Below are 27,901 nucleotides of genomic sequence, written 5' to 3'. Positions count from 1 at the left end.
TTAAAGTAACACAATGTACAACACCAAAAGTAGGGTAATACATAAGTTGGTGCGAACAAATGAAGTCTAAAATGTAGCAGCGCTTCACAAGAAACGGTAAAACAACCAGGATGTTGAAACCTGTAGTACTCAATCGCCAAAGGACTAGGATACTTACTAATGCTTTGTATCCAGAAGCACGGCGTTTTCCAGTTAAGTGTGAAGCGTAACAGAACTTTGCAGTTTAGCATTTTCTCATTAAAGATGCCCAACAAAACCCAGCAAAGAAAAAGGAAAACTGATCCCAGCTCTTTTTGTGGATAAGTATGTGGCTCTTAAAAGAGCCTTTGGGGTGAGGTGGTAAGACGCTTACTTGGCACATTTACTTGGCGCTGGTGTACTTGGTGATGGACTTGGTACTCGGAGCTTGCTCCCCGGGCAGCAGCAGGCGCACGGCAGTCTGGATCTCTGGAGACGTGATGGTCGAGCACCTGTTGTAATGTCCCAGGCAGGACGCCTCGCGGGTGATGCGCTTGAAGATGTTGTTGAACGAGTTCATGATGCCCATGACCTTGGACGAGATGCCGGTGTCGGGGTGGACCTGCTTCAGCACCTTGTACACGTACACCGAGTAGCTCTCCTTGCGGCTGCGCTCCCGCTTCTTGCTGTCCTCTTGGAGCCCTTCTTGGCTGGCTCAGGCATGGTGAAAACTGGAAACACCAGGAAAGCAGGGCGAGTAGGACACACTTCTGTTATTTATAGGTCCCTGATGCTAATGAGGGAGCTTTTTATAACAGAGCTTAGTTCATTGGAAGACCAACAGTGGAGCTGTCAACTAGGAGCAGTTATGCAAATGAAGTACTGAAATGCACTTTTGGATTGGCTGGCTGCTACTAGCTAATCAGATTTTATTTCTCAGTAAATGCCTATAAGAGCGGGCATCCATCTGGGGACTTAAAGGCTTGAAAGCAAACAAGCGGCCATCTAGCCCAGAAGCAACAAAGCCCACACGGAAGCAACACGCCAACATAGGTGATCATGAAGGGCAGAGGAGACCAGGTCTCAAACAACAAAGGCGGGGTGGTGGTGAGAATCACATCACCGTGAATGAGGGGGAGTGCGTGATGGGGACCCAATGCCCATCTGTAGACAGCTGGACATCCCTTCCAGAAGGGTAGTGGGGAGGAGATGAGTCACTAAGGGTTCAGTGTAGCAACAATGAAACTCAAAACCTTCCTCTAGTTCCTGAACGCTTCCTCCCCTCCCAATTATCATGACCCCATTTCTACCTTGTGGACCTGGTTATACCACAGGTTGTACAGCGGTGCAGTAGGGATCTGGAAACACAGGGAATCTAGGACAGACGAACCCCTCAACACCCGCGGTAGGAGTGGCGACATCAGAATGGAAGGGGGTGTAGAAAGGGAGAACCGATCTTGGGGATCTATGTGTAACCTCCTCTCTGGGAGATGGGCAATGGGAAGGTGGGTGAGGGGAGACGCCGGAGAGTGTAAGATAAGATATAATAATTATTTATAAACTATCAAGGGACCAGGGGGAAGGGGGGAGCAGAGAGGGACAGGGAGAGGGGAAAAAAGGGAAACCGAGCTGATTCCAGGAACCCAAGTGGAAGGTGAATTTTGAGAATGATGAGTGCAACGAATGTATAAGGGTGCTTTGCTCAATTGATGTATGTACGGATTGTGATAAGAGTTGTATGAGCCCCAATAAAAAGATTTTTTAATTTAATAAAAAGAGGGGAAGCAAAAAAAAAAAAGAAACAAAATCACTAAATTGTATTTGTAGAAACTAAAAAAAAAAAGCGGGCATCCTTTTCTTTTCTTTTAATTTAATCATTTTATCTGGGGCACAATCCACACATCCATCCATTGTGTCAAGCATATTTGTTCATTTGTTGCCATCATCATTCTCAAAACATTTGCTTTCTACTTGAACCCTTGATATCAGCTCCTCCTTTTTCCCCTTCCTCCTTGCTCCCCCAACCCTCATGAACCGTTGATAATTTATAAATTATTATTATTTTGTCATATCTTACACTGTCTGATGTCTCCCTTCACCCACTTTTCTGTTGCCCACCCCCAGGGAGGAGGTTATATGTAGATCCTTGTCATTGGTTCCCCCTTTCCACCCCACACTCCCTCCACCTTGCTGCTATCACCACTCTCACCACTGATCCTGAAGGGTTCATCTGTCTTGTATTCCCTGTGTTTCCAGTTCCTATCTGTACCAGTGTACATCTGTACATCTGTACCAGTGTACATCCTCTGGTCTAGCCAAATTTGTAAGGTAGAATTGGGATCATGATAGTGGTGGGTGGAAGGAAGCATTTAGGAACTAGAGGAAAGTTGTATGTTTCATCGTTGCTACACTGCACCCTGACTGGCTCATCTCCTCCCTGAGACCCTTCTGTGAGGGTGTGTCCAGTTGCCTACAGATGGGCTTTGGGTCCCCACTCCACACTCCCCTTTATTCACAATGATAAAAGCTGCAATCTTTAAAGAGGCAGCTTTTTACTCTCTCTCCCTTGAAGCAGCTGGTAAGTTGGAACCACTGCACTTAACTTACTGCCCTATTCTACAAGTTTGGAAATTGGAAAACTACTGACTATAAACCAACTGGCTCATCTCCTCCACGAGACACTTCTCTAAGGGGATGTCCAGTTACCTACAGATGGGTCTTGGGTCCCCAATTGGTAATCCTCTTCATTTACAATGATTTGATTTTTTGTTCTTTGAAGCCTGATGCCTGATCCCTTCTACATCTTGTGATCACCCAGGCTGGTGAGCTTCTTACATGTAGGCTTTGTTGCTTCTGAGCTAGATGGCCACTTGTTTACCTTCACACCTTTAAGAGTGCAGATGCTACATCTTTTGATAGCCGGGCACCATCAGCTTTCTTCACCACATTTGCTTTGCCTTCAACTATCGTGTAGGGAAGGTGAGCAACATGGAATGCCAGTTTAATAGAACAAAGTGTTCTTGCATTGAGGGAGTACTTGAGTGGAGGCCCAATGTCCATCTGCTACCTTAATACTAAACCTATAAATATATGCACATAGATCTATTTCCTCATCCTCATATATAAATATATTTACATATGTACATGCCTTTTATTCAGACCTCTATAAATCCCCTTTGCCTCCTAGTTCTCTCTATTTCCTTTGACTTTCTTCTTGTCCCACTATCATTCTCAGCCTTCATTTAGATTTCAGTAATTTCTCTCGGTTACATTACCCTTGATCACACCTACACCCTCCTCATCACCGATTTTGATCACTTGTTCCCTTGTCCCTGGGTTTGTTAACATCATTTCCTTTCCCCCCACCTCCCCCTCTCCCATGTCTCTCCGGAACCTTTGGTCCCATTGTTGTTTTCTCATCCAGATAGTTTATCCAGCCTATCTTATCTAGATAGACCTGCGGAAATGATAACACGCACAAAAACAAAACAGAGCAAAACAAAGCACTGAAAGAAAACAAAACAACAACAAACCAATGGCATGAAAACAAAAACAGAAAGGACTGCAGATTGTTCAAGGGCTGATTTTTGACCTTTAGGAGTGTTTTCTGGTCAAGTTTGATGGAGTGTCACGCCCTGGTCCCAAAGTCTATTTTTGGTACTTCCTCTAGACTTCCTTGCTCTGCTCCCCTTGCTTTTCTGTTGCACACTCTTAGTGTTTTGCATTCATGTGTTGAGGTCAGATCAGGTGTAATTCCCACACTGTGTCTTCAGTGTTGTTCCCTGTATGGCTATGGGTCAGTGAGGGATGTCATGTCTCCTAGCAGGGCCGGCCATATGGTCTTCTCTGTGGACTGGCTGTTCATCCTCAAGGCTTGGTGGCCCAAGATGTGCTCCACTCTCTGTTCCTGCCCCTTCATTTGCTCTCGTGTGCTCTTATCAGACATGTCCCTCTCCCTGAACTGCAGCTTCAGTGCTGTCCTCTGAAATAAATTCTTCTGGGGGCAAGAGCAGCTGTTCACATTGTTTGGATTGGGGCTGACCCCTCAGACCTCTCTACTGGTTTCTTCATGCCAGCATGTTGCGTTCACATCTTGGATCACTGGGTTGATGTCTGGTCCCTCTTTCCCTATGGAGATATAAACAATACCCTCCCCTTGGGTAGGTTAGTGCCCTGTGCCCCCAATACCCATTTCTTTCTTTTTTCCTTCCCCTCCCCCTCCTTTTTAGTTGGCTGCCATATGTATCCCTGGATTTGGTCTGGCCCCTGCCATACTACCTGGAGTTCACCCAAGGAATGTTTGTATACAGTAGCTTTTTCCCTATGCCCCATTTGCTTTTTTTTTTTTTTAGCTTACCTCAGTGAACTCATGTTGTACTTGTCTTTTTGTGCTTGGCTTACTCCTCCAGTTCTTACCATGCGACAATGTGTTTCCTACATTTATCACTGGTTTTTAACGATGCATAATATTCCACTGTATGTATGTGTGACGGTGTTTTAAATCCATTCGTCTGTTGATAGAAATTTGGGTTGTTTCTTGAAATTGTGAACTTTGCCATGATGAACATTGGAGCACAGATGTGCTCCAGCTGTGGTTTGGATCTTGCCTCTTCTGGGTAGATTTCCAGTAGGGGGATTGCTGAGTCATATAGTATTTCGATTTCATCTGTTTTAGATATCACCAGCTCGATTTCCATAGTGACTGTACATACCTACAGGTCCACCAGCAGTGGATGAGACTTCCTGTCCCTTCACAGCCCCTCCAACACTATCTTTGAGGGTGTTAGGTGCTATCTCATTGTTGTTTTAATTTGCATTTCTCTTATGGCTAAAGATTGGAAACATTTTCTCATATGTATATTGACCATTCAAATTTCTGCCCCTGTGAAACTTCTGTTCATGTCTTTTGCCCACCTCCTCAATGGGCAATTAGAATTTTTTCTTTTTGGAAGCTAGCAGAGTATGGTAGATTTTAGTAATAAGACCTTTGTCTGATGTGTCATTGCTAAAGATGTTTTCCCAATCCGTGGGCTCTCTTATTACTCTCTTAGTGAATTCTTTTGATGTACACAGATGTCTTATCTTCAGTATATCCCACTTGTCAATATGTGCCTCCTCTGTGTTTGTGTCCTTCTCTATTTCTGATTGCCTATGTATTCCCTGTGCCAAAGTTCTCAGGTTGGTCTCAATTCCCTCATCGATGGCCCTAAGAGTTTGGGGTTTTACCTCGAGGTCTGTGATCCACCTTGAGTTTATTCTTGTGCATGGAGTGAGATAAGGTTCTTGCTTCAATTTTCTGCAGGTAGATATCCATATTTTCCAGCACCACTTGTTGAAGAGGGCATCTGCTTCCCATTGGATATATTTTGGGCCCTTATCAAAGATAAGTTGTGTGTGCGCAAATAATTTTATTTCTGGATTTTCAGGTTTTTTCATTGGTCTGAGTATCTGTCATTATACAAATATCATGTGGTTTTGACAACTGTGGCTGTATAATATGTGCTAAAGTCAGGTAAAAAGCAAGCCCTCCCACTGTGTCCTTCTTCTTGAAGAGTTCTCTGCTGATACTGGTTTTTTTCCCTCTCCATATGAAGTTGGTAATAAATATTTCCATTTCTTTGAAGAAAGATGAGGGTAATTGTATTGGGATTGCATTAAACTTATATAGTGCCTTAGTTAGAACTGACACCTTTAGTATATTGAGTCTTCTAATACACGAACATGGGATATTCTTCCATTTGTTGAAGTCACTATTGGTTTCTTGTAACAGTGTTCTGTAGTTTCCCTCATGTAGATCTTTTGTTCTTTTAGTCAGGTATATTCCTATATATTTTAATTTGTGCTTGGCTATTGTGAAGGCTACCACCTTTCTGACCTCCTCTTCTGTGGTCTTATCTGATGTGTATAGCAGTCCGATGGACTTCTGTTTGTTGATCTTATATCCTGCCACTCTGCCAAACTCCTCTGTGGCTTCCAGTACTCACCTTTTGGAGCTTTTGGGATTTTCCATATATGAAATCATATAATCTGTAAATAATGATAGTTTCACCTCTTCCTTCCCCAGGTAAATACCTTTGATGTCTTTTCTTTGCCTTATGATGTTAGCTAATACCTCCAGCATGATGTTAAGTATGAGTGGGGACAAGGGGCATCCTTGTCTGATGCTCCTTTTCAGTGGGATTGTGTTAGTCTTTTCTCCATTGATTACCACGTTAGCTGTTGGTTTTCATATATAGCTTGTATTGGCTTGAGGAAATTTTCTTCCATTCCTATCTTCTTGAGTGTCTTAACAGGAGTCGGTGTTGGATGTTGTCGAATGCTTTTTCCCTATCTATCGATATTATCCTGTTGTTCCTATAGTTTTTCATGTCAATGTGGTGAATGATACTAATGGTCTTTTGTATGTTGAACCATCCCTGCATCCCTGGTATGAATCCCACTTGGTCATGGTGAATTATTTGTTTTATATATTTTTGTATTCTATTGGCCAGTATTTTGTTAAGAATTTTTGCATTGATGTTCATTAGGGATATTGGTCTGTAGTTCTCGATAATTGTGGGATCCTTGCCCTTTAAAAAAACCCAACATTTTATTAGGGCCTCATACAACTCTTATCACAATCCATACACATACATACATCAATTGTATAAAGCACATCTGTACATTCTTTGCCCAAATCATTTTCAAAGCAGTTGCTCTCCACTTAAGCCCTTTGCATCAGGTCCCCTTTTTTTCCCCTCCCTCCCCGCATGAGCCCTTGATAATTTAAAGATTAGTATTTTGTCATATCTTTCCCTATCCGGCATCTCCCTTCACCCCCTTTTCTGTTGTCCACCCCCCAGGGAGGAGGTCACATGTAGATCCTTGTAATCGGTTCCCCCTTTCCAACCCACTCACCCTTTACTCTCCCAGCATCGCCCCTCACACCCCTGGTCCTGAAGGTATCATCCACCCTGGATTCCCTATTCCTCCAGCTCCTATATGCACCAGTGTACAACCTCTACTCTATCCAGACTTCCTTTCCCGGTTTTTGGTATCAGACTTATATTAGCTTCAAAGAGGGGGTTCGGGAGTTTTCTGCCTTTTTCTATGTTCTGGAAGATTTTGTGTAGGATTGATGTCAGTACTTCCCCGAATGCTTGGTAGAATTATCCCGTGAAGCCGTCTGGTCCAGGGGATATTTTTGCTGGTAATCCCTTGATAACCTTGTCTATTTCTTCTATTGCTATGGGTCTGTTGAGATTCTTGATGTCCATTAGGGATAGTCTATGTAGGGATTGTTTTTCCAAGAATTTGTCCATGTCTCCCAAGTTGTTGAATTCATTGCAGTACAATCTTTGTAGTACTATGTAATTATCCTTTTGATTTCCTTAGGGTCTGTTGTAATGTCCCCTCTTTCATCCCTTATTCTTGCTATTGAAATTCGTTACTCCCTTTCTGTGGTTAGCTTTGCCAGTGGTCCATCAATTATGTTTATCCTTTCAAAGAACCAACTTTTAGCAGCATTATTTTTTCTCACAGTTTTCTTATTTTCCCTCTCCCGAATCTCAACCCTGATTTTTATTATTTCTTTTCTTTTGATTTTAGTAGGATTGTTGTAAATTTTGTGTCAGCATTTCAATCATGAGTCTCTCGCCCTTTTTCAGGTGTGCATGTATTGCAATGAAACCTCCTCTGGTAAATGCCTTTGCTATGTCCCATAAGTTTTATGTTATGTTCTCCTTCTCACTGCTTTCTAGAAATTTCCTAATTTCATCTCTGATCTGAGCCAGTATGCACTCCTTTTACAATAGAGCGTTATTCATCCTCCAATTGTACACTCTTGTTATCTTCATCTTCCTTTTGTTGATTCCCAGCCTTATGGCACAGTGGTCAAAGAGAGAAGTCTGTATGATATCAATGTGCTTAAGTTTATGCAGATTGACCTTATGCCCCAGCATGTGGTCTATCTTTGAATATGTGCTATGTGGGCTTGAAAATAATGTGAATTTCTTTTTATTTGGATGAAAAGTTCTGTAAATATATATCAGGTCAAATTGTCTAATTGTGGTGTTTAGTTCTTTAACCTCCTTGTTGAGTTTCCTCCCCTGTGATCTATCTTTCTCAGAGAGTGGTGTATTGAAGTCACCCACTATAATTGTTGAGGCTGTGACTTCTTTTTTCATCTTTTGGAGTGTTTGGTTGATGTATTCAGTGGGTCTCTCATTCATATAAAATGCTTAGTCATTCTTTGTCTACTATTCCCTTGAGCATTATATAGTGTCCCTCCTTATCTCTTTATGTTTTGCATTTTGAGGTCAATTTTATTCAAGATTAGGATTGCAGCCCCTGCTTTTTTTGACTTGCTGTTTCCTTGGTATGCCTTTATTCCGTCTTTGATTCTCAGCCTATTTTTTTCTGTAGTCTTGAGATTTGTTTCCTGTAGGCAGCAGATTGATGGCATGTGTTTTCTAAGCCAGTCTGCTAGCCTCAGTCTTTTAATGCCTAAGTTCAGTCTATTGATATTCAGGGTTATTATCTCCATCTTCAGACTTTATGATGTCTTCTTATACCTTTTGTGTTGGGTGTTTGTCTACCTCCCTTTCTTATCAGTGTGTTATGCATGTGTCTGTGGATCATTCTTGGCTTCTTTCCCCCATTAAGCCAATGTAATTTGGGGTCTGTTTTCTCTTTGTTGCCCTCTGGATGGGGTTGTTCTATGTGGCAATCTCTTACTTATGCTTGTTGAGTGCTGTTCTTCTGCCCTTAGTGGGTTGGCAAGGATTTTTGTAGGGCTTGGTTTCATCTAACATCGTCTTTGAGTTTTTTCTTGTTTGGGAAGACTTACTTCTCCATATATCTTGATCAATAATTTAGCTGGATAGAGTATTCTTGAGTTTGTGTTATTTTCCTTCAATATTGGAACATGTTATTCCACTCTCTCCTCTTCTTCATAGTGTCTGCTGATAGGTGTGAGCATATTCTTATTTGGAAACCCTTCTATGTGATTGCTTATTTTTCCCTAGTTGGTCTCATGATTTTCTCCTTTTCTTTAAAGTTGGATATTTTAACTATTATGTGCTTTTGTGACTTAGTCTTGGGATTCATTCTGGCTGGTGTTATTGTAGCCTCCTGAATGGTTGCCTGGTTTTCATTCACTAAGCTGAGGAAGTTTTTCTCCAAGAATTCTCTCACTATTGTTGCAGATGACGTCTTTGCTGTGTCTTCTTCCGGTAATCCAATTATTCTGATGTTCCCTTTTATAGCATCAGACATTGCTCTTAAGTTTTCTTCAGCTTCTCTGATGATCTTATTACATTTTTGTTCATGTTTGTTAACGTCTGTTTGGCTGTCCTCCAAACCATTGGTGTGATTCTCTGCTCCCTTCTGTCAATTCTCAAGGGTCTATGAGTCTGCTACTGATTTTTGTTATCTCCTCCCTACACTCTTGTATTTCCCTTTGGAGTTTGGACTTTATCTTCTCGATCATTCCATCCTTTTCTGTATTATTTCCTTCATATCCTGTATGACTCCAAACAGCATTCTGAAAATTTCTTTCTGTGGCAGCTCAATGACTGCTTCTTCTATGCACATCGCTAGATCAGGATATCTTCTGTCATTGTCTTTTGTTTCTCCTGTTTCTCGTTGAGGTTGCTGGTGTTGATTGCTGTTTGTGTTGTGTTGTTTTAGAGGACCCATGTGCCATTTTCCAGGGAGTCGAAGAGCACTGACTCTCTCTGGGAGACTCTTAGGAATGCTTCTTCTAACTGCCTGAAGCTAATTTCACTATGGAATTAGCCTACCCCTTACCCTCTTGTGGTTTCACTCTCAAGGGGAGTGCCCCAGAAGGCTGGTGGGTTGCCCGCTTTAGTGTAGAACACCACGAATGCTTGGTGGAATTGCCCTGGTCAGGTACATCACTGCAGAGGTTCAGCAGAGGTTTCTGCAGCAGCTAGGAACGTTGGCAAGTGTTGGTCGAGTTGCCTTAGGCTGTGTGAGGCACTATGGTAGCCAGGAGGAAGGTCCCTCCATCGTGTGGGCCCACAGAGGACAAACAGGAGGTCCCCTAGCTACACAGATAGGAATTCCCAGGGGGAAGAAGTTGTGCAGAATATCCCCTGGTAGGGAGGGCTTTACTCCACCTCGGGCTATGCTGCACAGGGTGGTGCTCACCTAACTGGGTGTGGTGCAGGTGTAAATGTCCTAGACTAAGGGAAGTGGTCTGAAGGTCAGCAGTGGCATGTGAGAGAACAAAGAAGAGACAAAGAGGGGGAAAAATTAAGCCTGCTGAGACCGTGGGGGGATAGAGAGAAGAGAGGGTAACAGAAGTAACAACATAGCTTGAGCCCCGATCCCTGCCCCAAGGCATGGCAAGCGGTGGCTGTGTTGAGATAAAGCCCCTGGGCCTGCTCCAAATGTCAAACCCTGTGAGAGCTTAAGTTCAGTAACCATTTTCATCAATGGTAACTGTGGTCTTCTCCCAACCATTTCTGAACTTCAACAAGTTTGTTGAAGGTTGATGTTCTTCATTTGTCAAGGATGATGTTCTTCCCACTCTGGGCTCATTTTTGATGTCTTATTAATCTTCTTTAAAATACTTGATTCACTTAAAACCTCGTTTTATGTAGCCCAACATTCCTATAAACTTGCTGCAAAGCTTCAACGATTTGGGAAGATGTTCATGTGATTTTGTTTGGCTTTTTCATTTGTTTGAAATGAACTTGTATGTCAGTAAAGACTCCAAGTCCACTTCAGTTTTACTTCTCCACCTATCTCAGACATACAGACCACTATTTAGAACCCAGGGTAAAGAACCTGGTGCTATAATGATTTCCATAGCGGTGTATAATTCTGTTCCACCAGGAATGTATAATTATTTCAATCTCTCCACAACCTCTCCAGAACTTATTGTTTTCTTAAAAAAAAAAAATGAAAACTGCTGAAAGTGCTGGGTTGAGTTGGTATCTCATTATTGTTTTAAGTTATATTTCTCTTAGTGCTAATTACCTCTAACATTTCTTCATATAATTGTCACATACCTGGATGTTATCTTTAGTAAATTATTTATTCGTGTCTTGTGTCCACTTTTTCATTGATTTATTTGTAAGTTTCTTGTTAAGATGTTGTGTTGCAAGTGCAAGGAGTTGGAAGCAACTCAAATTTCCATCAACAGACGAGTTGATCAAAAAACTGTGGTACATACATACAATGGAGTGCTACGCATCCCTAAAAAGCAGCAATGAACACTGCGTGTGAAGAACTGGAGGAAATTATACTAAGTGAAGTAAGCCAAACACAAATGAGCAAGTACAATATGAGTCCACTGAGGTAAGTTTAAAAAAAAAAACAGGATATAGGGGGAAATCTACTATAGACATACATCCCTAGGGTGAGGTCCAGCAACTATGGCAGGGGCCAACCCAATCCAGGGATACACATGGCAGTCAACTAAATAAGAGGGGGAAAGAAAGAGGGGGAAAGACATGGGGAGGGGGTGAGCAGGGCACTAACCCACCCTAGGGGAGGGTATTGTTTATTATCTCCATAGGAGAAGGAGAGAGAGACCAGGCTTCAACCTGATGCACCAAGACATGAATATAACATACCAGCATGGACAGGGAACCAATCGTACTCCCTCAACACAAGAACAGTTTGTTCTAATAATCCAGTATTCTGTGATGCTTATCTTCCCGACAGGATTGCTGAAAACAAAATGGGTGCATAAGTAAATGTAAAGAAAGCTGATGGTACCCAGGTATCAAAAGATAGAGCATCTGGGGTCTTAAAGGCTTAAAGATAAACAAGCGGCCATCTAGCTGAGAAGCAACAAAGCCCACGTGGAAGAAGCACAACAGCCTGTGTGATCACAAGGTGTCAATGGGATCAGGTATTAGGCATCTAAGATCCAGAACAAAATCATACCTAATGTGAATGGGGAAGGTGGGCATGGACTGGAGACCCAATGCCCATCTGTAGACAATTGGACATCCCCTCACAGAGAAGTCACAGGGAAGAGCTCAGCCAGTCAAGGTACAGTATAACACTGATGAGACACATAATTTTCCTCTAGTTCTTGGGTGTTTCTTTTACCCCACTTTCATGATCTCAAGTCTACCTCACAAATCAGATTAGACCAGAACACACACACTGCTACACATAAGAGCCGAAACACAGGGAATCCAGGATAGATAAACTCCTCAGGGCCAACAATGAGAATAGAGAGAGCAGGAGGGTTAGGAGAGGGTGCAGGGAGAAGGGGAATCGATCACAAGGATCAACCTATCCCTCCCCTCTCAGGTGGATGAACAATGGAAAAGTGAGTGAGGGGTGACAGAGGACGATGTAAGATATGAAAATAATAATCTATAACTTATCAAGGGTTTGTGAAGAAGGGTGGCAGGGAAGGGAGGGGGAAGAAATGGGGAGCTGTTATCAGGGGCTCAAGTGGGAAGAGAATGCTTTGAAAATGATGATGGTGGCATATGTGCAAATGTGCTTGACACACTGGATGAGTGTATGGATTGTGATAAGAGATGTAAGAGTCCCCAATAAAAGTATTTAAAAAAAAAGAAAAAGAAAAGGATGTTGTGTTGTTGTTACGTCACTTTGAGCCTGTTCGGATCCATAGTGACCCTATGCACAACAGAACAAAACACTGCCTGGCTCTACACCATCCTCACAATTATTCCTATGCTTGAGCTCATTGTTGGAGCCATTGTGTCCATCCATTTCCCTGAGGCCCTTCCTCTCTTTTCACTGCTGTCCCTGCACTGCTGTTGTACTTTCCTATAGATTTTTGGAAATTAGCCCTTTATCTGATGTATCATCACTAAATACCCCCCAATCTTTTAACTCTTTTGATGAAGTTGTTTGATGTGCTTAAGTATCATATTTTTAAAAAGTCCTATCCTTCATTTTGTGTTTAATCATGCGGGTGGTTTCATTATGTTTGATAGTGTGTTTATGCCTTCTAACAGGGTCCCTTATGTTCATCCCTATTTTTTTCATTGATGGACTTTATGGTTGTGTGGTTTATATTCAGGTCATTGATCCATCTCCACTTGAGTTTTGTTAAAATTTCTGTACTTAGCCCTCACCTCAAAATCACCCCCCTCAAGTATACATTTCTTCATTTTAAAAAAAGAAGAAGTAAGATCTCAAACTAATCAACTATCGCCGAAGAAGTTGCTTCTAAACGGTAAAACAAAGCAAAAAAGAAAGAAATTCTGCAGAGGTGGGGACCATGTACTAGCCCAGGCTCCTTGGGGCATCTTTAGGAGATTGTAATGCTCTTTTGTTCCTGCCATCTATAGCTGCTTTCCTCAAAGAAACCTGCGTCAGCACCGTCTTTAAGAAGGGAGAATGCAGATGTAGGATGAACGAGGGATGATCCAAATCTATAAGCCCGGCAACACCAAGACCGCACTATTGCAATAGCAACAAAGCTAAAAACAACCCCAATGGTCATCTACAGAAGACCAACTGAACAACCTGTGGTTGGCACATGATGGAAAACTACACGTTGCCAAAAAAATAGGGATGGATCCTCCGAAACACCCCATAGCCCAGATGGACCAGGTGGGCATTAAACAGAGTGGAATGTCAGTCACAAAACAAAACAAAAAAAACCAAACAGGAATTATATGAGATCACTGTTATAAAAAGTTAGGGAAATGTTTTCACACACCAAAGAAAACATTTTCTGGTGATTACCATGATAGGATGTGAATTATTGACTGAAGGGTACACATATATTAGCTTGGGTAAGGGGCAGGTGATATACAATAAGAAGGACATAAGACAAAAATGATGACTATAAAGGAAGTCGCTGGGGGTGATCAAAGAGTTAAGGCAACAGAGGGCAGAGTGGTTAGGCACACAGCCCTGCTATAACTACTCTAAGACAGGATGCATAGACAGCCATGCCAATGGACAGGTATGGCCAGAAGGGTGGAGCTCTCCCCACAGGCATAGTTCTGAAAGAGGATTCACTGGGAAATTGCCATCAACAAGGTTACCCAAAATGTGTGCAAATTGTTGAATAGAAAATGTTCCCTCTATAAACATTCACCCAATTTCCACTACAAGGGTGGGTGTTTGTTTTTTAGTGACCTCTGTTGCAAGGTGGTCCTGTGAATGAAGCATTTTCTTTTCCTTGAACAATTTTAGAAGAAAGTCTGCCTTTTCCAGTAGATGACCAAATCAAATATGCCACCTGTGTTAGGTACCATCAAGTCAGCTCTGACTCAGCGAGCCGATGCACAACAGAAGGGAGCCCTGAGCAGTACTGAGGCACCCACAGCTGCTAGGTTTGAGCCCATTGGTGCAGTCACTGCCAGTTCATCTCCTCGAGACTCTTCTCCCCCGCCCCCCGCCCTTTGACTTTAGCAAGCATGCTGTCCTTTCCCAGGTCCAAGGAACTGGTAAGAGATGAGGTTTCGCTCTGAAGGAGCGTTCTGGCTGGACTTGTCCCAAGGCAGATCGGGTTTTTGCTCCGGAAGCCCACGGTTCTGTTTCATATTCTTCGCCAACACCATCATTCAAACACATCAATTATTTTGCGCCTTTCCGTATTCATTTTTCAATTTTGACAGCGCCCGAGGCTATGGGAAAGACCACGTCTTCGGTCGGGCGCACCGTAGTCTTCATCCTTCATCACTTTGAACAGCTCTGTTGCAGCGCATCTCTGGGCGGCTGCTTGTGTGAACGCCGCCTGTGGATCCAAGCGACACGGAACGCGGGACAACTCCGGGCCTTTCGCCACCAGATGCCAGGGTTTTTGTTTCTGTGCATCCGCGCTGAAGGCTGTGGTCTTGGATCTTCATCACGAAGCAGTGCAGGTCCTCCTCGCTCTCAGCGGGCAGCAGCCCCCAGAGTCGCCCCAAATCAAAATACCACAAAGCGCTGTTTCCTTCGCTCCCAGGTGCTCCTAGCACAGGCCGCGGTCGGAGGCTGCAGCGCCCCGCAGAGCGGAGCACCCCGCCGGGGCTCCTGGCCTGCGCATCCCGGGCCCGGCGCTCCCCGTCACGCTCGGGAGTGCGGGGCGGGGGGGAAGCCAGGGCTCAGGAAAGCTGTGGGGCGCAAGGAAACGCGCCTTGCAAAAGCGAGGGTTTTCCATGCAGCCACGTTCACAGACACTGGGAGGTCTGCGGGGGAGAACCGGGGCGTGAGGGGACAGAGCCCAACGAGAGCAGGATTTGTTCATTGACGTGCGTCTGGATAGCTGTTTGGAGTGAGGTCGAGAGGGATCCATAGCCCCAAAGATGCAACCTATGGATCGAAAAGGAATTTGGAAATTATCAAGGGCTCATGAGGGAGCGGGGAGGGAGGGAAAAAAAAAAAAAAGAGGACCTGATGCAAAGTGCTTACGTGGAGAGCAAATGCTTTGAAAATGATTAGGGCAAAGAATGTACGGATGTGCTTTATACAATTGATGTATGTATATATATGGATTGTGATAAGCGTTGTATGGGCCCCTAATAAAATGTTTTTTAAAAAAAGGAATTTGGGTCGTGATTTAGAAGTTCTTTGACTAGAAGAACATTTCTGCCCGGGATTCGACTTTTGGCTACTAGGATGCAGATGTGCTGGCCTCGGAGAGGGAAATAGCGTTGAAGTTATTCAAACTGGGCACGGTGAGATTTGGGTGACCTGTGATTCTGTACAGAAGACGCGTCAGGGCTACTTGGGTGCCATTTGGTAGAAGTTGTGGACGGAATTCATCCTGAGATGAATTATTTTATGCACTAGATAAAATAATTACAGCAAACATTTCTGGCTATTAAAAGGACAGGGATTCTATCTAACCGTTCTTCAACATCAGGGGATGTAGCTCAGTGGTAGAGCGCATGCTTCGCATGTATGAGGCCCCGGGTTCGATCCCCGGCATCTCCACAGTTTTTTCTTTAAAAAAAATCCTGTCCCTTTTCGTTTAATTCTGTTAATCTGGATTCATTAAGAAATTAATTTTTATCTAGTTCGTTAATAATCGCCATATGTCCGACTTCCTGAGCTGTACAAAGCTATAAGGATGATTCAGAAATCAATACCCTTGTCACAATGGATGGATGATGTATGGATTGTGATAAGAATTGTACGAGCACCCAATAAAATGATTTAAAAAAAAAGAAATGAATACCACGAATACATCCAGGAAGAACTACAGCTGCCTACTAGAGAAGATTTATAGTTAGCCCTACCTTTTCTCACCTTCCACAGGTGGGTGGGACAGAGAGAGATCAGAAAAAACCAAATGTCTCTTTTAGTACATTTGAGCTGGGAGGTTGTATAGCATTTTAATAATTAGCTAGGTCTTTCATATCCTTCCTCAAGGGTTCACCACAGGCCCATAAAGGGGCTATCTTAATGTGCTATCCTCGCTAATCTCGATTCCGGTTCCCACTGCATTTTTGGCCCGACTGTCAAAACTCTGTGAAGGCGAGGTGGTCACTGTCTACCACAGGAGGTTTGGGGAAGCAGCCCAGGAGAGAAACAGCTTGTGGAAATGGAAGGTGACATTATGTAGAAGCCCGTAAATGGGGGGAAAGAAACAAAAAAGACTCACTGCCATAGATCTCATTCCCATTCATGAAACAGACTAAAATGGAAACAAGTATTTCTTTGTTGTTGTTACAAGAACATCCAATCATTTGTTCCATCAACATCAATTAAATGCCTTGTCGGTGCTACTATGTAACTATGCTAAGTAAATGGATACAATAGGAATTCCTGTGAGGAAAGTCAATAGACCAACGAATATTTGCAAGCCTGTATCATACTTGTATTTGGGAGGTTTGTAGAAAGAAACACTGGGATACAGAAAAGGGTAGGATGGACTTTTCTTGAGGAACAAAGCCATAGAATGCTACACACATACAAACATAAATAAATAAACACTGGTGACTTGTATTTTGGTGGCCTTGTTGAGAGAGACCAGTCCTTGGAGGACTTCATACTTGGTAAAGTAGAGGAGCCTTTAAAGCCTTTAAGAAGACCTTTAAGGAGATGGCTTGATACAGTGACTGCAACAATGGGCTCAAACAGAAGAACAATTGTGAGAATGGCTCAGGACCAAGCAGTGTTTTGGCCTATTATAAATAGGCTCATTACTGACTCAATGGCCCCCAGCAACAACAGAGTAATGACAGAAACCTGGGAAAATCTGACTCTAAAAATGTCAGATTACCTAAACCGAATAAAACAGTTGAGTCCAAGAGAGAGTAGCAGCAAACCTCCCAATGACAATTTCTCAATGCATGCTTTCCTAGGGAATGCAATAGGCAATGAATGAAGAGATAATCTGCATATTAAAACAAGAAACATATTAAGCCAATAATGGAAGTCCATTGTATTTTATTTAACACATGATTTGCAAGTCAGGATAACCTTTCAACTAAGGGGTCAAAAATGTTGCCCTCTGCGCCCCCCCCCCAAAAAAAAGAACTTCCAAAGAGGCGGTTGACATTGACCCATGGCCCTGCGGGGGACAGCACCGGACACACAGTGTGGAAATTGTGCCCATCCTGATCCTGCCACACCAAGGTAAAGCACTGGGGGAGTGCAGCGGAACAGCAAGGGAATGGAGCGACAAGGTCCCCAGGGAATGCTGAAGGTGGACTTTGGGGCCAGGGCATGGTGCCCCAACAAACTGGACTAGAAAACACCCCTAAAGGCCAACAAATGATCTTTGAACTAACTACAAGCCTTTCTTTCTTGTGTTTTGTTTTGTTCTTTGTCAGTGGTTTGTTGTTGTTTTGTTGTATATTGTTGCTTGGTTTTGCTGTGTCTTGTTTTTGCACATGTTTTTATCTCCGCAGGTCTGTCTAAATAAGATAGGCTGGATGAACAAGCTGGAGGAAAAACAACGGAACCGACAGTTCCGGGGGCACATGGGAGAGTGGGAGGTGGGGGAAAGGAAGTAGTGTTAACAAACCCAGGGACAAGGGAACAACAAGTGATCCAAACTGATGGTGAGGTGGGTGTGAGAGGCCTGGTAGGGCATAATCAAGGGGAATTAATGAAGAGGTATTGCTGAAACCCAGGTGGGGACTGAGCATGATAGTGGGACAAGAGCAAAGTCAAGGGAAATAGAGGAAAGAGCTGGGAGGAAAAAGGAATTTATAGAGGTCTAGATAAAGACATGTGCATATACAAATATATTTATATATGAGGATGGGGAAATAGATCCATGTGCCTATATTTATAGGTATAGTATTAAGGTAGCAGAAGGACATTGGGCCTCCACTCAAGTACTCCCTCAATGCAAGAATACGTTCTTATATTAAATTGGCATTCTATGATGCTCACCCTCCCGACACAATCGCTGAAGACAACGTGGGTGAATAAGCAAATGTGGTGAAGAAAGCTGATGGTGCCCAGCTATCAAAAGATATAGTGTCTGGGGTCTTAAAAGCTTGAGGGTAAACAAGTGGCCATCTAGCTGAGAAGCAGCAAAGCCCACATGGAAGAACACACCAGCCTGTGTGATCACGAGGTGCAGAAGGGATCAGTTATCAGGCATCAAGGAACCAAAAAATCATCATTGGGTGCACACCTCCATGATATGATCACTGAGGACAAATGAGTGCATAAGCAAATGTGGTGAAGAAAGCTGATGATGCCCAGCTATCAAAAGGTATAACATCTAGAGTCTTAAAGGCCTGAAGGTAAACAAGTGGCCATTTAGTTCAGAAGCACCAAAGCCCACCAGCCTGTGCGATCACGAGGTGTCGAAGGGATCAGGTATAAGGCATCATCAGACCCCCCAAAAAATCTTACCATAGTGAATGGGGGGGGGAGTGCAGAGTGGAGACTCAAAGCCCATTTGTTGGCCACTGGAGGTCCCCTTGCAGAGGGATCTAGGGGAGGAGATGAGCCAGTCAAGGTGCGATGTAGCACCAATGAAAATTACAACTTTCCTCTAGTTCCTAAATGCTTCCCTCCCCCATGCCCCATCATGATCCAAATTCTACCTTGCAAGTCTGGCTAGCCCAGAGGATGTACACTGGTACAGATAGGAACTGGAAACACAGGGAATCCAGGGCAGATGATACTTTCAGGACCAGTGGTGTGAGTGGCCATACTGGGAGGGTAGAGGGAGAGTGGGTTGGAAAGAGGGAAGTGATTACAAGGATCTACATGTGACCTCCTCCCTGGGGGATGGACAACAGAAAAGTGGGTGAAGGGAGACGTCGGAAAGGGCAAGATATGACAAAATACTTTATAAGTTATCAAGGGTTCATGAGGGAGGGGGAGCAGGGAGGGAGCAGAATAAATGAGGAGCTGATGCCAGGGGCTTAAGTGGAGAGCAAATGTTTTGAGAATGATGAGGGCAATGAATGTACAGATGTGCTTTACACAGTTGATGTCTGTATGGATTGTGATAAGAGTTGTATAAGCCCCTAATAAAACGATGAAAGAATAAAAAGGTGATTGGAATAGAACTAATAAAACAATTTGTGGTCATGAAGTGTTCTTCCAACAGTACTGTCTTGAAGAGCAATGAAAATATTTACTGATTTACCCTAAAGCATAGTTCTCATCTGACCTTTGAGGTTTCTTTTAAAACTGCAAATAGATACTTCTTCCCAAAGAGCACAACACCCAAGACACAATGTTCTTTATTAGATTGTCTAGGTCATTTGTTTATGGAAATGTGACTTAGTAGACCAATATTTCCAAGGGTCAAGGCTGCAAGATCATTGCAGGGTCACTCCAGCCTTTCTGGATTACCTGAAAACCTCCAGATTTCTGGATTCCATGAGCAGTAAACTGTTCTTTGAGCACAGCAAACAAGAGATAATCATAAGCAAATTTTAATCTTATAAAGAAAATTCTAAAAATAATGTGAAAGTAGATTTAGAATGATAAGTGACATTACAAGAAGGCAAAGAGATTAGTTAAAATATTATTGAAACAGCAAAATTGTGACTCAGGAATGACAGAGAACTTGAAAGAGGAAACATTTATTAGACGGTGACCCAGAGGAACTAGTGTTCTGGAATAACTCACCAGGGGCGGTGGGCATCAGCTTTTATGCTTTACCTGTACAGCAAGGTCAGAGAAGCAAACAAGGTCAAAGAAGTGAAATAGGCAGGGATTTGCGGTGCAGACTTGGTCTTAGCAAAGCAGGAAGGGGTTTGGGGGATGGATGCATTTCAGAAACGATGAAGTACATGGGGTGAGACAGTACCTTGGGTTTCTTTTCCAATGGTTAAAATTCCCTATTACGATTTTCCTTATGAATGAGATGGCATTTTCTGGTGTTGGTCATTTTGAATCCAACAATCATGCAGTCTACTATGCCTGGAGTGACAGGTGAAGAGGGATGGCAAAGCATTCATCTCAAAAAGAACATTTCAATATCTGTACTGACAGTGATAGGATAATATCTGTATATGTACTAGGAAGACCAGTTAATACAACTATTATGCACATGTGTGCACCAACCATAAATGCCAAAGTTGGGGAGAGGGAAGTTTTTTTTGTGTGTGTTAATTTCTACATTCTAAAATTAATCACCATGTAATCCAGATGTATTGATAAATACTGGTGATTAGAATATGAGAGTTGGGACCAAGAGGAATGATTAGTAGTTTAAAATAAGACCTTGATGCTAGTAATTACTTATTCATTGAAAATATGTTATTCAACAACATAAACAGAGACTAGATACATGAATCTTGTCTGGTGGATTACATAGACATTGAATTGACTACATCTATCGGAAGAGGTGATGGAGAAGCTCAATACCATTAGCTCAAACAAAGCCAGGGGCCAATTCTGGGACAGATAATCAATTGCTGATATGCAAACTCAAATGGAATGTGGAGAAAATTAAAACAAGTCCACAAGAGCTGAAATGCGGCCTTGAATACACCCATCTTAATTTAGAGACCAGATCAACAACAGCTCTGAAACAAATCTAAGCCCAGATGACTTGTGGGATGACCCATCTAGGACACCATATACCAATAAAGCAAAAGGTCATTACAGAGAGAAGAGAGAAAGAAACGCTTCAAATGGATATCAGATGAGATTCTGAAACTTGCTTCAGGATGTAGAGAAACTAAAACAAAAATAAGAAATGAAGTGAAATCGCTGAAAAGGAGATTTCAATGGGTGGCTAAAGAAGACAAAAATATTATAATGAAATGTGTTAAGACTTGGCGTTAGAAAACCAAAAGAGAAGAAAACATTCAGCATATGTCAAGCTGAAAGCATTGGGGGTTGCGGATGGGGAGTTAAGCCTTGAGTTGTAATATTGAAGGATTCTGTAGTACTGAACTATGCATAATGTATGAAAAGAAGATGGAAAAAATATACAGAGTCACTGTCCCCATAATATTTGGTTCATGTTCAACCAATTCTGGAGTTAGCATATGATCAGGAACTGATAGTACTGAAAGAAATCCAAGATGCAAATCCAAAACAAAAACAAGACAAAACGAAACAAAACTGTGAGATCCAGGCTCACATCTGGATGGGTCCTAAGGGACGATTGTATACTTGAGGTTGAAGAAAGAGACAGAAGACTTCCTCTGATTGAGAAGGTTCAGCATGAGCGTCCCCATGAGGCTTGGCCTATCTCCATGAAGGTAGAACATACACAACTGTTCAACTGTCGAGTTACAAACATTGTGACTGTTGAAGAGGTGGCTGTGAACTGCTCCTAGGACAAATGGGCATTGCTGGTTCTTTTGTAGAGGAAACTTAGAGACATTTGATGATGGAGACTTAGAAACCTGGCCTCAGTTGAACAAATATTTGCCACAGAGAAATACGGTCCAGTCTAGGGAGCTAGAAATCTGTTACTACTCTCTTGCACATTGAAGTATCACAAGGAAGGATTTCAACTTCAGACTGGGTTGGGAACCAAATTCATTAACCTGACTCCAAACAGGCCTGCAGATTGTGCATCGTCAGCAGCTTAGAAGAAGTGCCTGGTTTGGGTATTATTATTTGGGGGAGATCCTCATGAGAGATTGCAATTTGTGAACATAATTGGAGCTCATCCAGATGGGACAAACATAGAGCATCCCAGTTGCCCACAGTGTCCTAAGGACCAAAGAAAATGAGCAAGTCTTTGGTCCTAATGAACATTGTGCAGGAGCAGCAGTAGGCTAGTCCTTAGGAGGCAGAGGTTCAAGATGTTCCATGATTTGCTCTGCAGCATGTCACAGAACTAAATAGCCATCAAGTAAATACGTAAGTCTTCAGAATGTGGAAACTGGAATCACTGACATTTAACGACTACGTGGTGGTAAAGTTCACCTGGGAGGAATGGCAGCTCCTGAACCCTGCTCAGAAGACTTTAAATCAGGAGGTGATGTTGGAGAGTTGTCACAAGCTGGTTTCCATTGAGATCCAGAAAGCTGATGATCATTTGCTCAATTAGTCGCAACATAAAAGAAGCATGGAGAGAACCAAACAAGTCTATAAATTTAATACATTGGAAAATATTCTTCATCAGCATGAAAAAATTTTCCTCTTAAGGAAAATTATGAGATCTATGGCTTACATGAAAAAGTAGTAAAACTCACCTAGGTACGCAGACTGGAGAGAAACATGTATGTGTTGAGTATGGTAAAGCTTTTAGCGAGCAACGACGTTTCACAGCACATCAGACATTTCACACACGAAAGACACTCCTTGCATGACTTAAATGTGGAAAATCATATATCTGGACATCAAGTATCGTTCAACATGAGAAAATTCTTAATGAGAAAACTTTTCAATGGGGTGAGTGTAACAAAGCTTTCAAAACAAAGGAAGAGGCGCTAGGGTTTGGCCCGGGCTGTGTGCAGGACCAGATGATTGTGACTTATCATGTGGCTACCCATGCTCTGAATAGCCAGCTGTCCCTCTACTGACATGGTCCACCGTTGTGGGGAGAGGGACATGCAGACCTCCCCATGGCACATGGGCCCCTCATTGCTCTTCCAGTTTTCAGTGCCAGAAAGAGGGCTGGACCTGGTGTTTCTGGATCACAGCTATACCAAGCAGTAGAGTGCCCACCCAGATGCCAGGAGTGCCTGCTCCACCCACATGCTCTTTGTTACCCCCCAGAGGTAGCACAAAAGCAACATAAAATAAGAGTGAAGGAAATAGAAGACGTTTAGGAACAATTAGTCCAGATGATGAGTGGACCACAGCGAACCTCAGCCTCCAAGACCCTGAGACCAAAAGAACTAGATGGTGCCTAGCTACCACTGCTAATTACTTGAAAAGGACCACAAGAGAGGAACCTGAGTAGAGTCGGGGCACAAAGTGGAACAAAACCCAAAATCATAAAACAGACTAGGCTTACTGGTCTGATGGATACTTGCATTCCCAATGATGGCCCTTAGCAACGTTTCACTCCCAGAACTGTACTCCCTCCTCTGACTCTGCTTTCAGCCAAAACATATACAGGCTTGGAGGGGAAGAATAACAGCAGAGAGGTACACACTCCTCAGAATTACCAAGTGTACAAAATCAAAAGGACAGCATTTGCTAATAGATAAAACTCTTGAAAGCACGAAGGGACTGGAAAGAAGGATGAATAATAGTGGAAATAAACAGGGAGGGTGAAAGTGGGGACTGCAATCAGTGTATGAATTGTTGAATGGAAAACCAATTTACTCTGTAAAATTTTAAATCAGAATAAAATTTTTTTGAAAATAAAAAAGAAAGATGCAGACAAAAGTTTTGGGATGCTCACTTCCACCATGGCTTCAGGAAATAGGTCTGAGCAGAGAGAGAGAGATTGTATTCTCACATCACCTTATATACTCTCAGGGCATGTAAGTCCCTCTAATACAGGTAACCACATATGTAACAAAGTAGGCTGTACCCTAACCCTAGAGGTCCCTGAATTCATTGGAGGAGTGACCTACCACCAGTACTGGAGGCAGGTGTGTTAGATCGGGTTGACTAGAAAAACAAATCCAGAGACACTCATATATGTATGAGAGAGCTTTATATCAGGAGTAATTGTATATTAAGAAAACATCCCAACCCAGTCCAGGTCAAGTCCACAAGTCCATAAATCCAATACTAGTTCATACATCCCTCTTCAGACTCACGGAGCCACTCGCAATGATGCCAAAGGCAGGAAGATCAAAGACAAGTGAGTTCAGAGTCTTGTGGATCCGATGGTGGTGGAAGCATCTCCAGGGCTCTGGCGAAGAATATTGCGTATACTAGAAGAACCGCTCTATTTTGAAAGCACAGTCAGGAAATTCCTTTGAAGAAAGGCTCACATGATTTGGTTTCATGTGTTTCAGACATTACTAGGAGGGATTCGTCCCTGCAGAGGGACATCATACTGGGTAAAGTAGCGAGGCACAGAACAGGAGGAAGATCCTTAACAAGATGGATTCGTTTGGCTGCAAGAATGAGCTCAAACATAGCAAAGATTGTGAGAATTGACTCAGCACGAGGCAGTGTTTCAGTTTTGTCACACACAGGGCCTCTATGAACTGACCGTGACTGGACAGCGCCTAACAGCAACAACATTGCATTTTATAGAGATGCCTGGTGGCTCAATGGTTACCCGGAATGGAAGCCATCTGAACCCCACCCCCACCCCCCCACCCCCACCCGTGGACTCACAGTGAGAGATGTGGCTGTGTCTGCTTTGGTCAGGATTTCTAGCCTTGGGGACCCTATGAGACAGTTCTACCTTGTCCTATGTGGGTTGCTTTGAGTGAGAAGCAACTTGACAGGAGTTATACAATGAGTCTGCTTTGAAAAATAACTTCAAGGTAATTTTTAATAATTTATATACTCCTGAAAAATTTCCATTTGTAAGTGATTTTATTAGGACATAATCCAGACACCATACCATTGGAAAGTTCAGTCATCTCAAGTAGTGTTGTACAATCATTTCCAAAACATTTTCCTTCTTCTTGTACACCTGGATGTCAGCTCCCCATCACCTCCCTTTCCATCTCCCCTGCCGTACCTCCTAGGAACCTTCAATCTAGCTGTTATCTCTACAAATTCACCAGCCTGGGTTTCATACACCAACAAACATCGAAAACTACAGAGAGCCAAGAATGTTGCCAACAATAACAAAATGCAGCGGAGTCAACCTCCAATTTGAAAACAAACAAAATATTAAAATTCAGATTAAGTTCAAAGTGTGTCAACCTCCAATTTGAAGACTAACAGAAAATATTAAAAATCAGATCAAGCTCAAAGTGTATCAAAAGGGAGCTCAAATGAAAAGGCTTAACCATTCAAGTCAGATGTATCCCTTTAATCTCCTCTAATAATCTCTACACTACTCTCTGTCTCATAACCAGGTTATTCTCATCTCTAAATTATGATTACAGAGAAATCACTAGACTAGAGGCTTATCCCCTGAGTAGATCCTGAAAAATGTATTTTGGACTTTCACTGTCACCCACAGCATTCTGCACACCAGAATCTCGCAACTTAAGATGTGGATGATATAATTTATGACCCTTGGATCCTAGATGTTGGTGTGCTTCTTCCATGTGGACTTAGTTGACGTCTCACTTAAAATGACTGCTTGTTTGAAAATAATCCGTTAAGACATCAGAAGTTATTCTTTCCGATAGCCAGGCACCATCTAATTTCTTCACCCCACTTCACTGTAGCACCCATGTCTTCCATGCTTCCTTCATGAGGGTGCATATGGAGCAGGGAATTTGAGACATTTTTTGATGATTCCTCACATTTTAAACTATTTCCTTAAGTATTGATGTGTACAAGCATCAATACATCCCTCCATTCATTCATTTATTTATTCTTATTGAAGTATTTCAAATACTCTGTAGGTATTGCAGTAAGAAGTAATACTACAAATAAGGATAACACAGTTTATTAGCTAACTTCCATGATGGGCCCCAGTGGTCCCTGTCTCCTGGTAATCACCCCCCTCTTATACAGGCCCCTCCCACTTGATCAGAACAGGCATGCATTACTCAGAAGTGAAAATGTGTAATGTCCCAGGGTACCTTTATAAAAGGCATTGCCGCTCTCCCATGCTTTCAAACTCCTTATCCCAAGCAGGGAGAAACTAAAGCATCCTATGAGCCGGAGTGACCCCCTTGGAAGCCAGTCTTCACTTCGGAGTGAAGCGCGCCCCTTCTGATCTAATTCAGCCTCAGAAGACCCTAACCTCCAGACAAAATTACTTCCACTTCTTAAGAGACTCTGAGTCTAAACCACCCAACTACCCCACTCCAAATTCCTGACTTCCAGAAACTTACGGAGATAACAATGGTTGATTTGGAATATTAGCCAATGTTACTATGATAAGTAATATTCATAGCAAGTCTTTGTAAAAGTTCACTCTTTTGAAAGGAAAAATAAGGTCAGAAAGTGAGGTGACCTTTTGCTTATGCCTACCGATTGTTTTATGACTTTGAACTGTTACTTTATTTTTGTATTTTTACTTTTTTATTTACACTTTTTCTAGATAAGTAATCATTAGTTACAAAAAAAAAGAGGAAGGAGAAGGGAGAGAACATTTATGTGGGTCTCTGAGGTTTCCCCGACTATTACCACAGCCCACAGATTGGGAAACCTAATAGTAATACTATTACTTACTGAATAAGATATTCAGTTCCCCAGCGATTTGCAAGTTCATGGTTGGCTGTGCTGGAGCCCGCCCTTGATTCAACATGGCTTTCCACTCTGGCCTGGGACCAAACCTTTGCTCTCACTTCTTGGTGAGAAAGGAGGTTCAGACATCCAAGGAACCAGTCTCTCTGGCAAAAACACAGGCCCAGAAAGCAGAGTTTAGCCTCAACCCCAGAAGTACTAACACATTTCTAACTTCATTTCTGGCTCTTTGTTCCAGAAGTTCGAGGACTGTGGCTCTGATTTGTAGTTCTCTGGTGAAATGCCGGTTTGGGTACAAGGCCCCGAGGCAGGCCCCCATTTTAAACCTTTAACTCCCCAGTTACTAAGAGAATGAAACGGGTTCATTTTGGTCATAGAAATCCCTCCGTTGGCGCCTTTATTTTTAGGGAAAGACGCGTAGAGGCTCCTGGAGTCGGTGAATAAGGTGTGGCGATAAGGAGGGGTCTTGGGGTAAGTAAGCAGTTTCCATAATTAAAGATGCGCATTTGGCAAAGTGATTTCTAAAATCTTTCCTGAGGAGATCAAAAGGGAGCGGGAGTGGGGTGTAGGGGTAGAATGGGATGGTTGAGGTGGTATTGGGGATGGGATGGGATGGGATGGGGGAGGCTGGGATCTTTCATACAGATTTTCGACTCTGATGACAATCTTTATTGTCCTTATTCTGTTTTCATCAGTAACCAGATGCCTGCAGAACACACGTTAGTTAGAGTCTCTCAGTGGATTCCCAGGAAACACAAGGATGAAAATTGTACCCCGTGACGGCTAAAGCACAAATATGAATTTTCAGAAATCACTGCCTGTTTTATTTCAAGATATTGATTTGGAAATGAGTGAAGGGCTGTGGTGGGGATGTAGCTCAGTGGTAGAGCGCATGCTTAGCATGCATGAGGTCCTGGGTTCGATCCCCAGCATCTCCATTGTTTTGCACCGGCTACTCATATGCATTTGCTCCGGTTACAAGGTTAATCCTTCGTAGCTGTTCTTGGTCCTTGGCCAGGTGCACACAACGTCCAACCGATACGGGTCCCTGGTCCCGTTAAACACACACACCGAAAGAAAGGAAAACAGGGGCACGTATCAACACAAACCCTACATTAGAAAAATTACCCGTAAATTAGTCTTTTCCTCCAGCTTTGATCTTGAAAGCTGGGGTTGGGCACGGTCAGAAGGCTGAACTCCTGTTTTGGGTTTCGTATTCGGGGCTCAGAGAAAGACAGGTTTTCCTTAAAGCTCCCTAGGAAGAAGGAGAACGCGCTCTTTTCGGATCTGGGGTTATAACAGAATTAATTGGGTAAAATGAGCTCCTTCAACACGGTCTTCCCCACTCCCCCTTACAGGAAATGAACACAGGGCGGTGAAACAGCAT

The 27,901-nt window shown here is 42.8% G+C and overlaps 1 protein-coding gene and 2 non-coding genes across 3 annotated transcripts; 2 read left to right on the top strand and 1 right to left on the bottom strand.

Moving 5' to 3' along the window:
* Positions 1-361: 361 nt before the first annotated feature.
* Positions 362-27,901, bottom strand: LOC142441111 (histone H2B type 1-K-like). Its single transcript, XM_075543197.1, has 3 exons — positions 27,871-27,901; positions 27,643-27,769; positions 362-668 (listed from the first exon to the last, which is right to left on the bottom strand). Exons 1-3 carry the CDS (start codon positions 27,899-27,901, stop codon positions 362-364), a joined length of 465 nt encoding a protein of 154 aa, XP_075399312.1.
* TRNAA-CGC (transfer RNA alanine (anticodon CGC)) lies at positions 15,760-15,831 on the top strand. Its single transcript has one exon. It is a non-coding gene; the product is annotated as a tRNA-Ala (tRNA).
* TRNAA-AGC (transfer RNA alanine (anticodon AGC)) lies at positions 27,381-27,452 on the top strand. The gene has a single exon. It is a non-coding gene; the product is annotated as a tRNA-Ala (tRNA).

The sequence above is a fragment of the Tenrec ecaudatus genome, chromosome 1 (genome assembly GCF_050624435.1).
Source record: "Tenrec ecaudatus isolate mTenEca1 chromosome 1, mTenEca1.hap1, whole genome shotgun sequence".
Taxonomy (NCBI): domain Eukaryota; kingdom Metazoa; phylum Chordata; class Mammalia; order Afrosoricida; family Tenrecidae; genus Tenrec; species Tenrec ecaudatus.
This window is presented reverse-complemented; position numbering and strand designations above follow the sequence as displayed.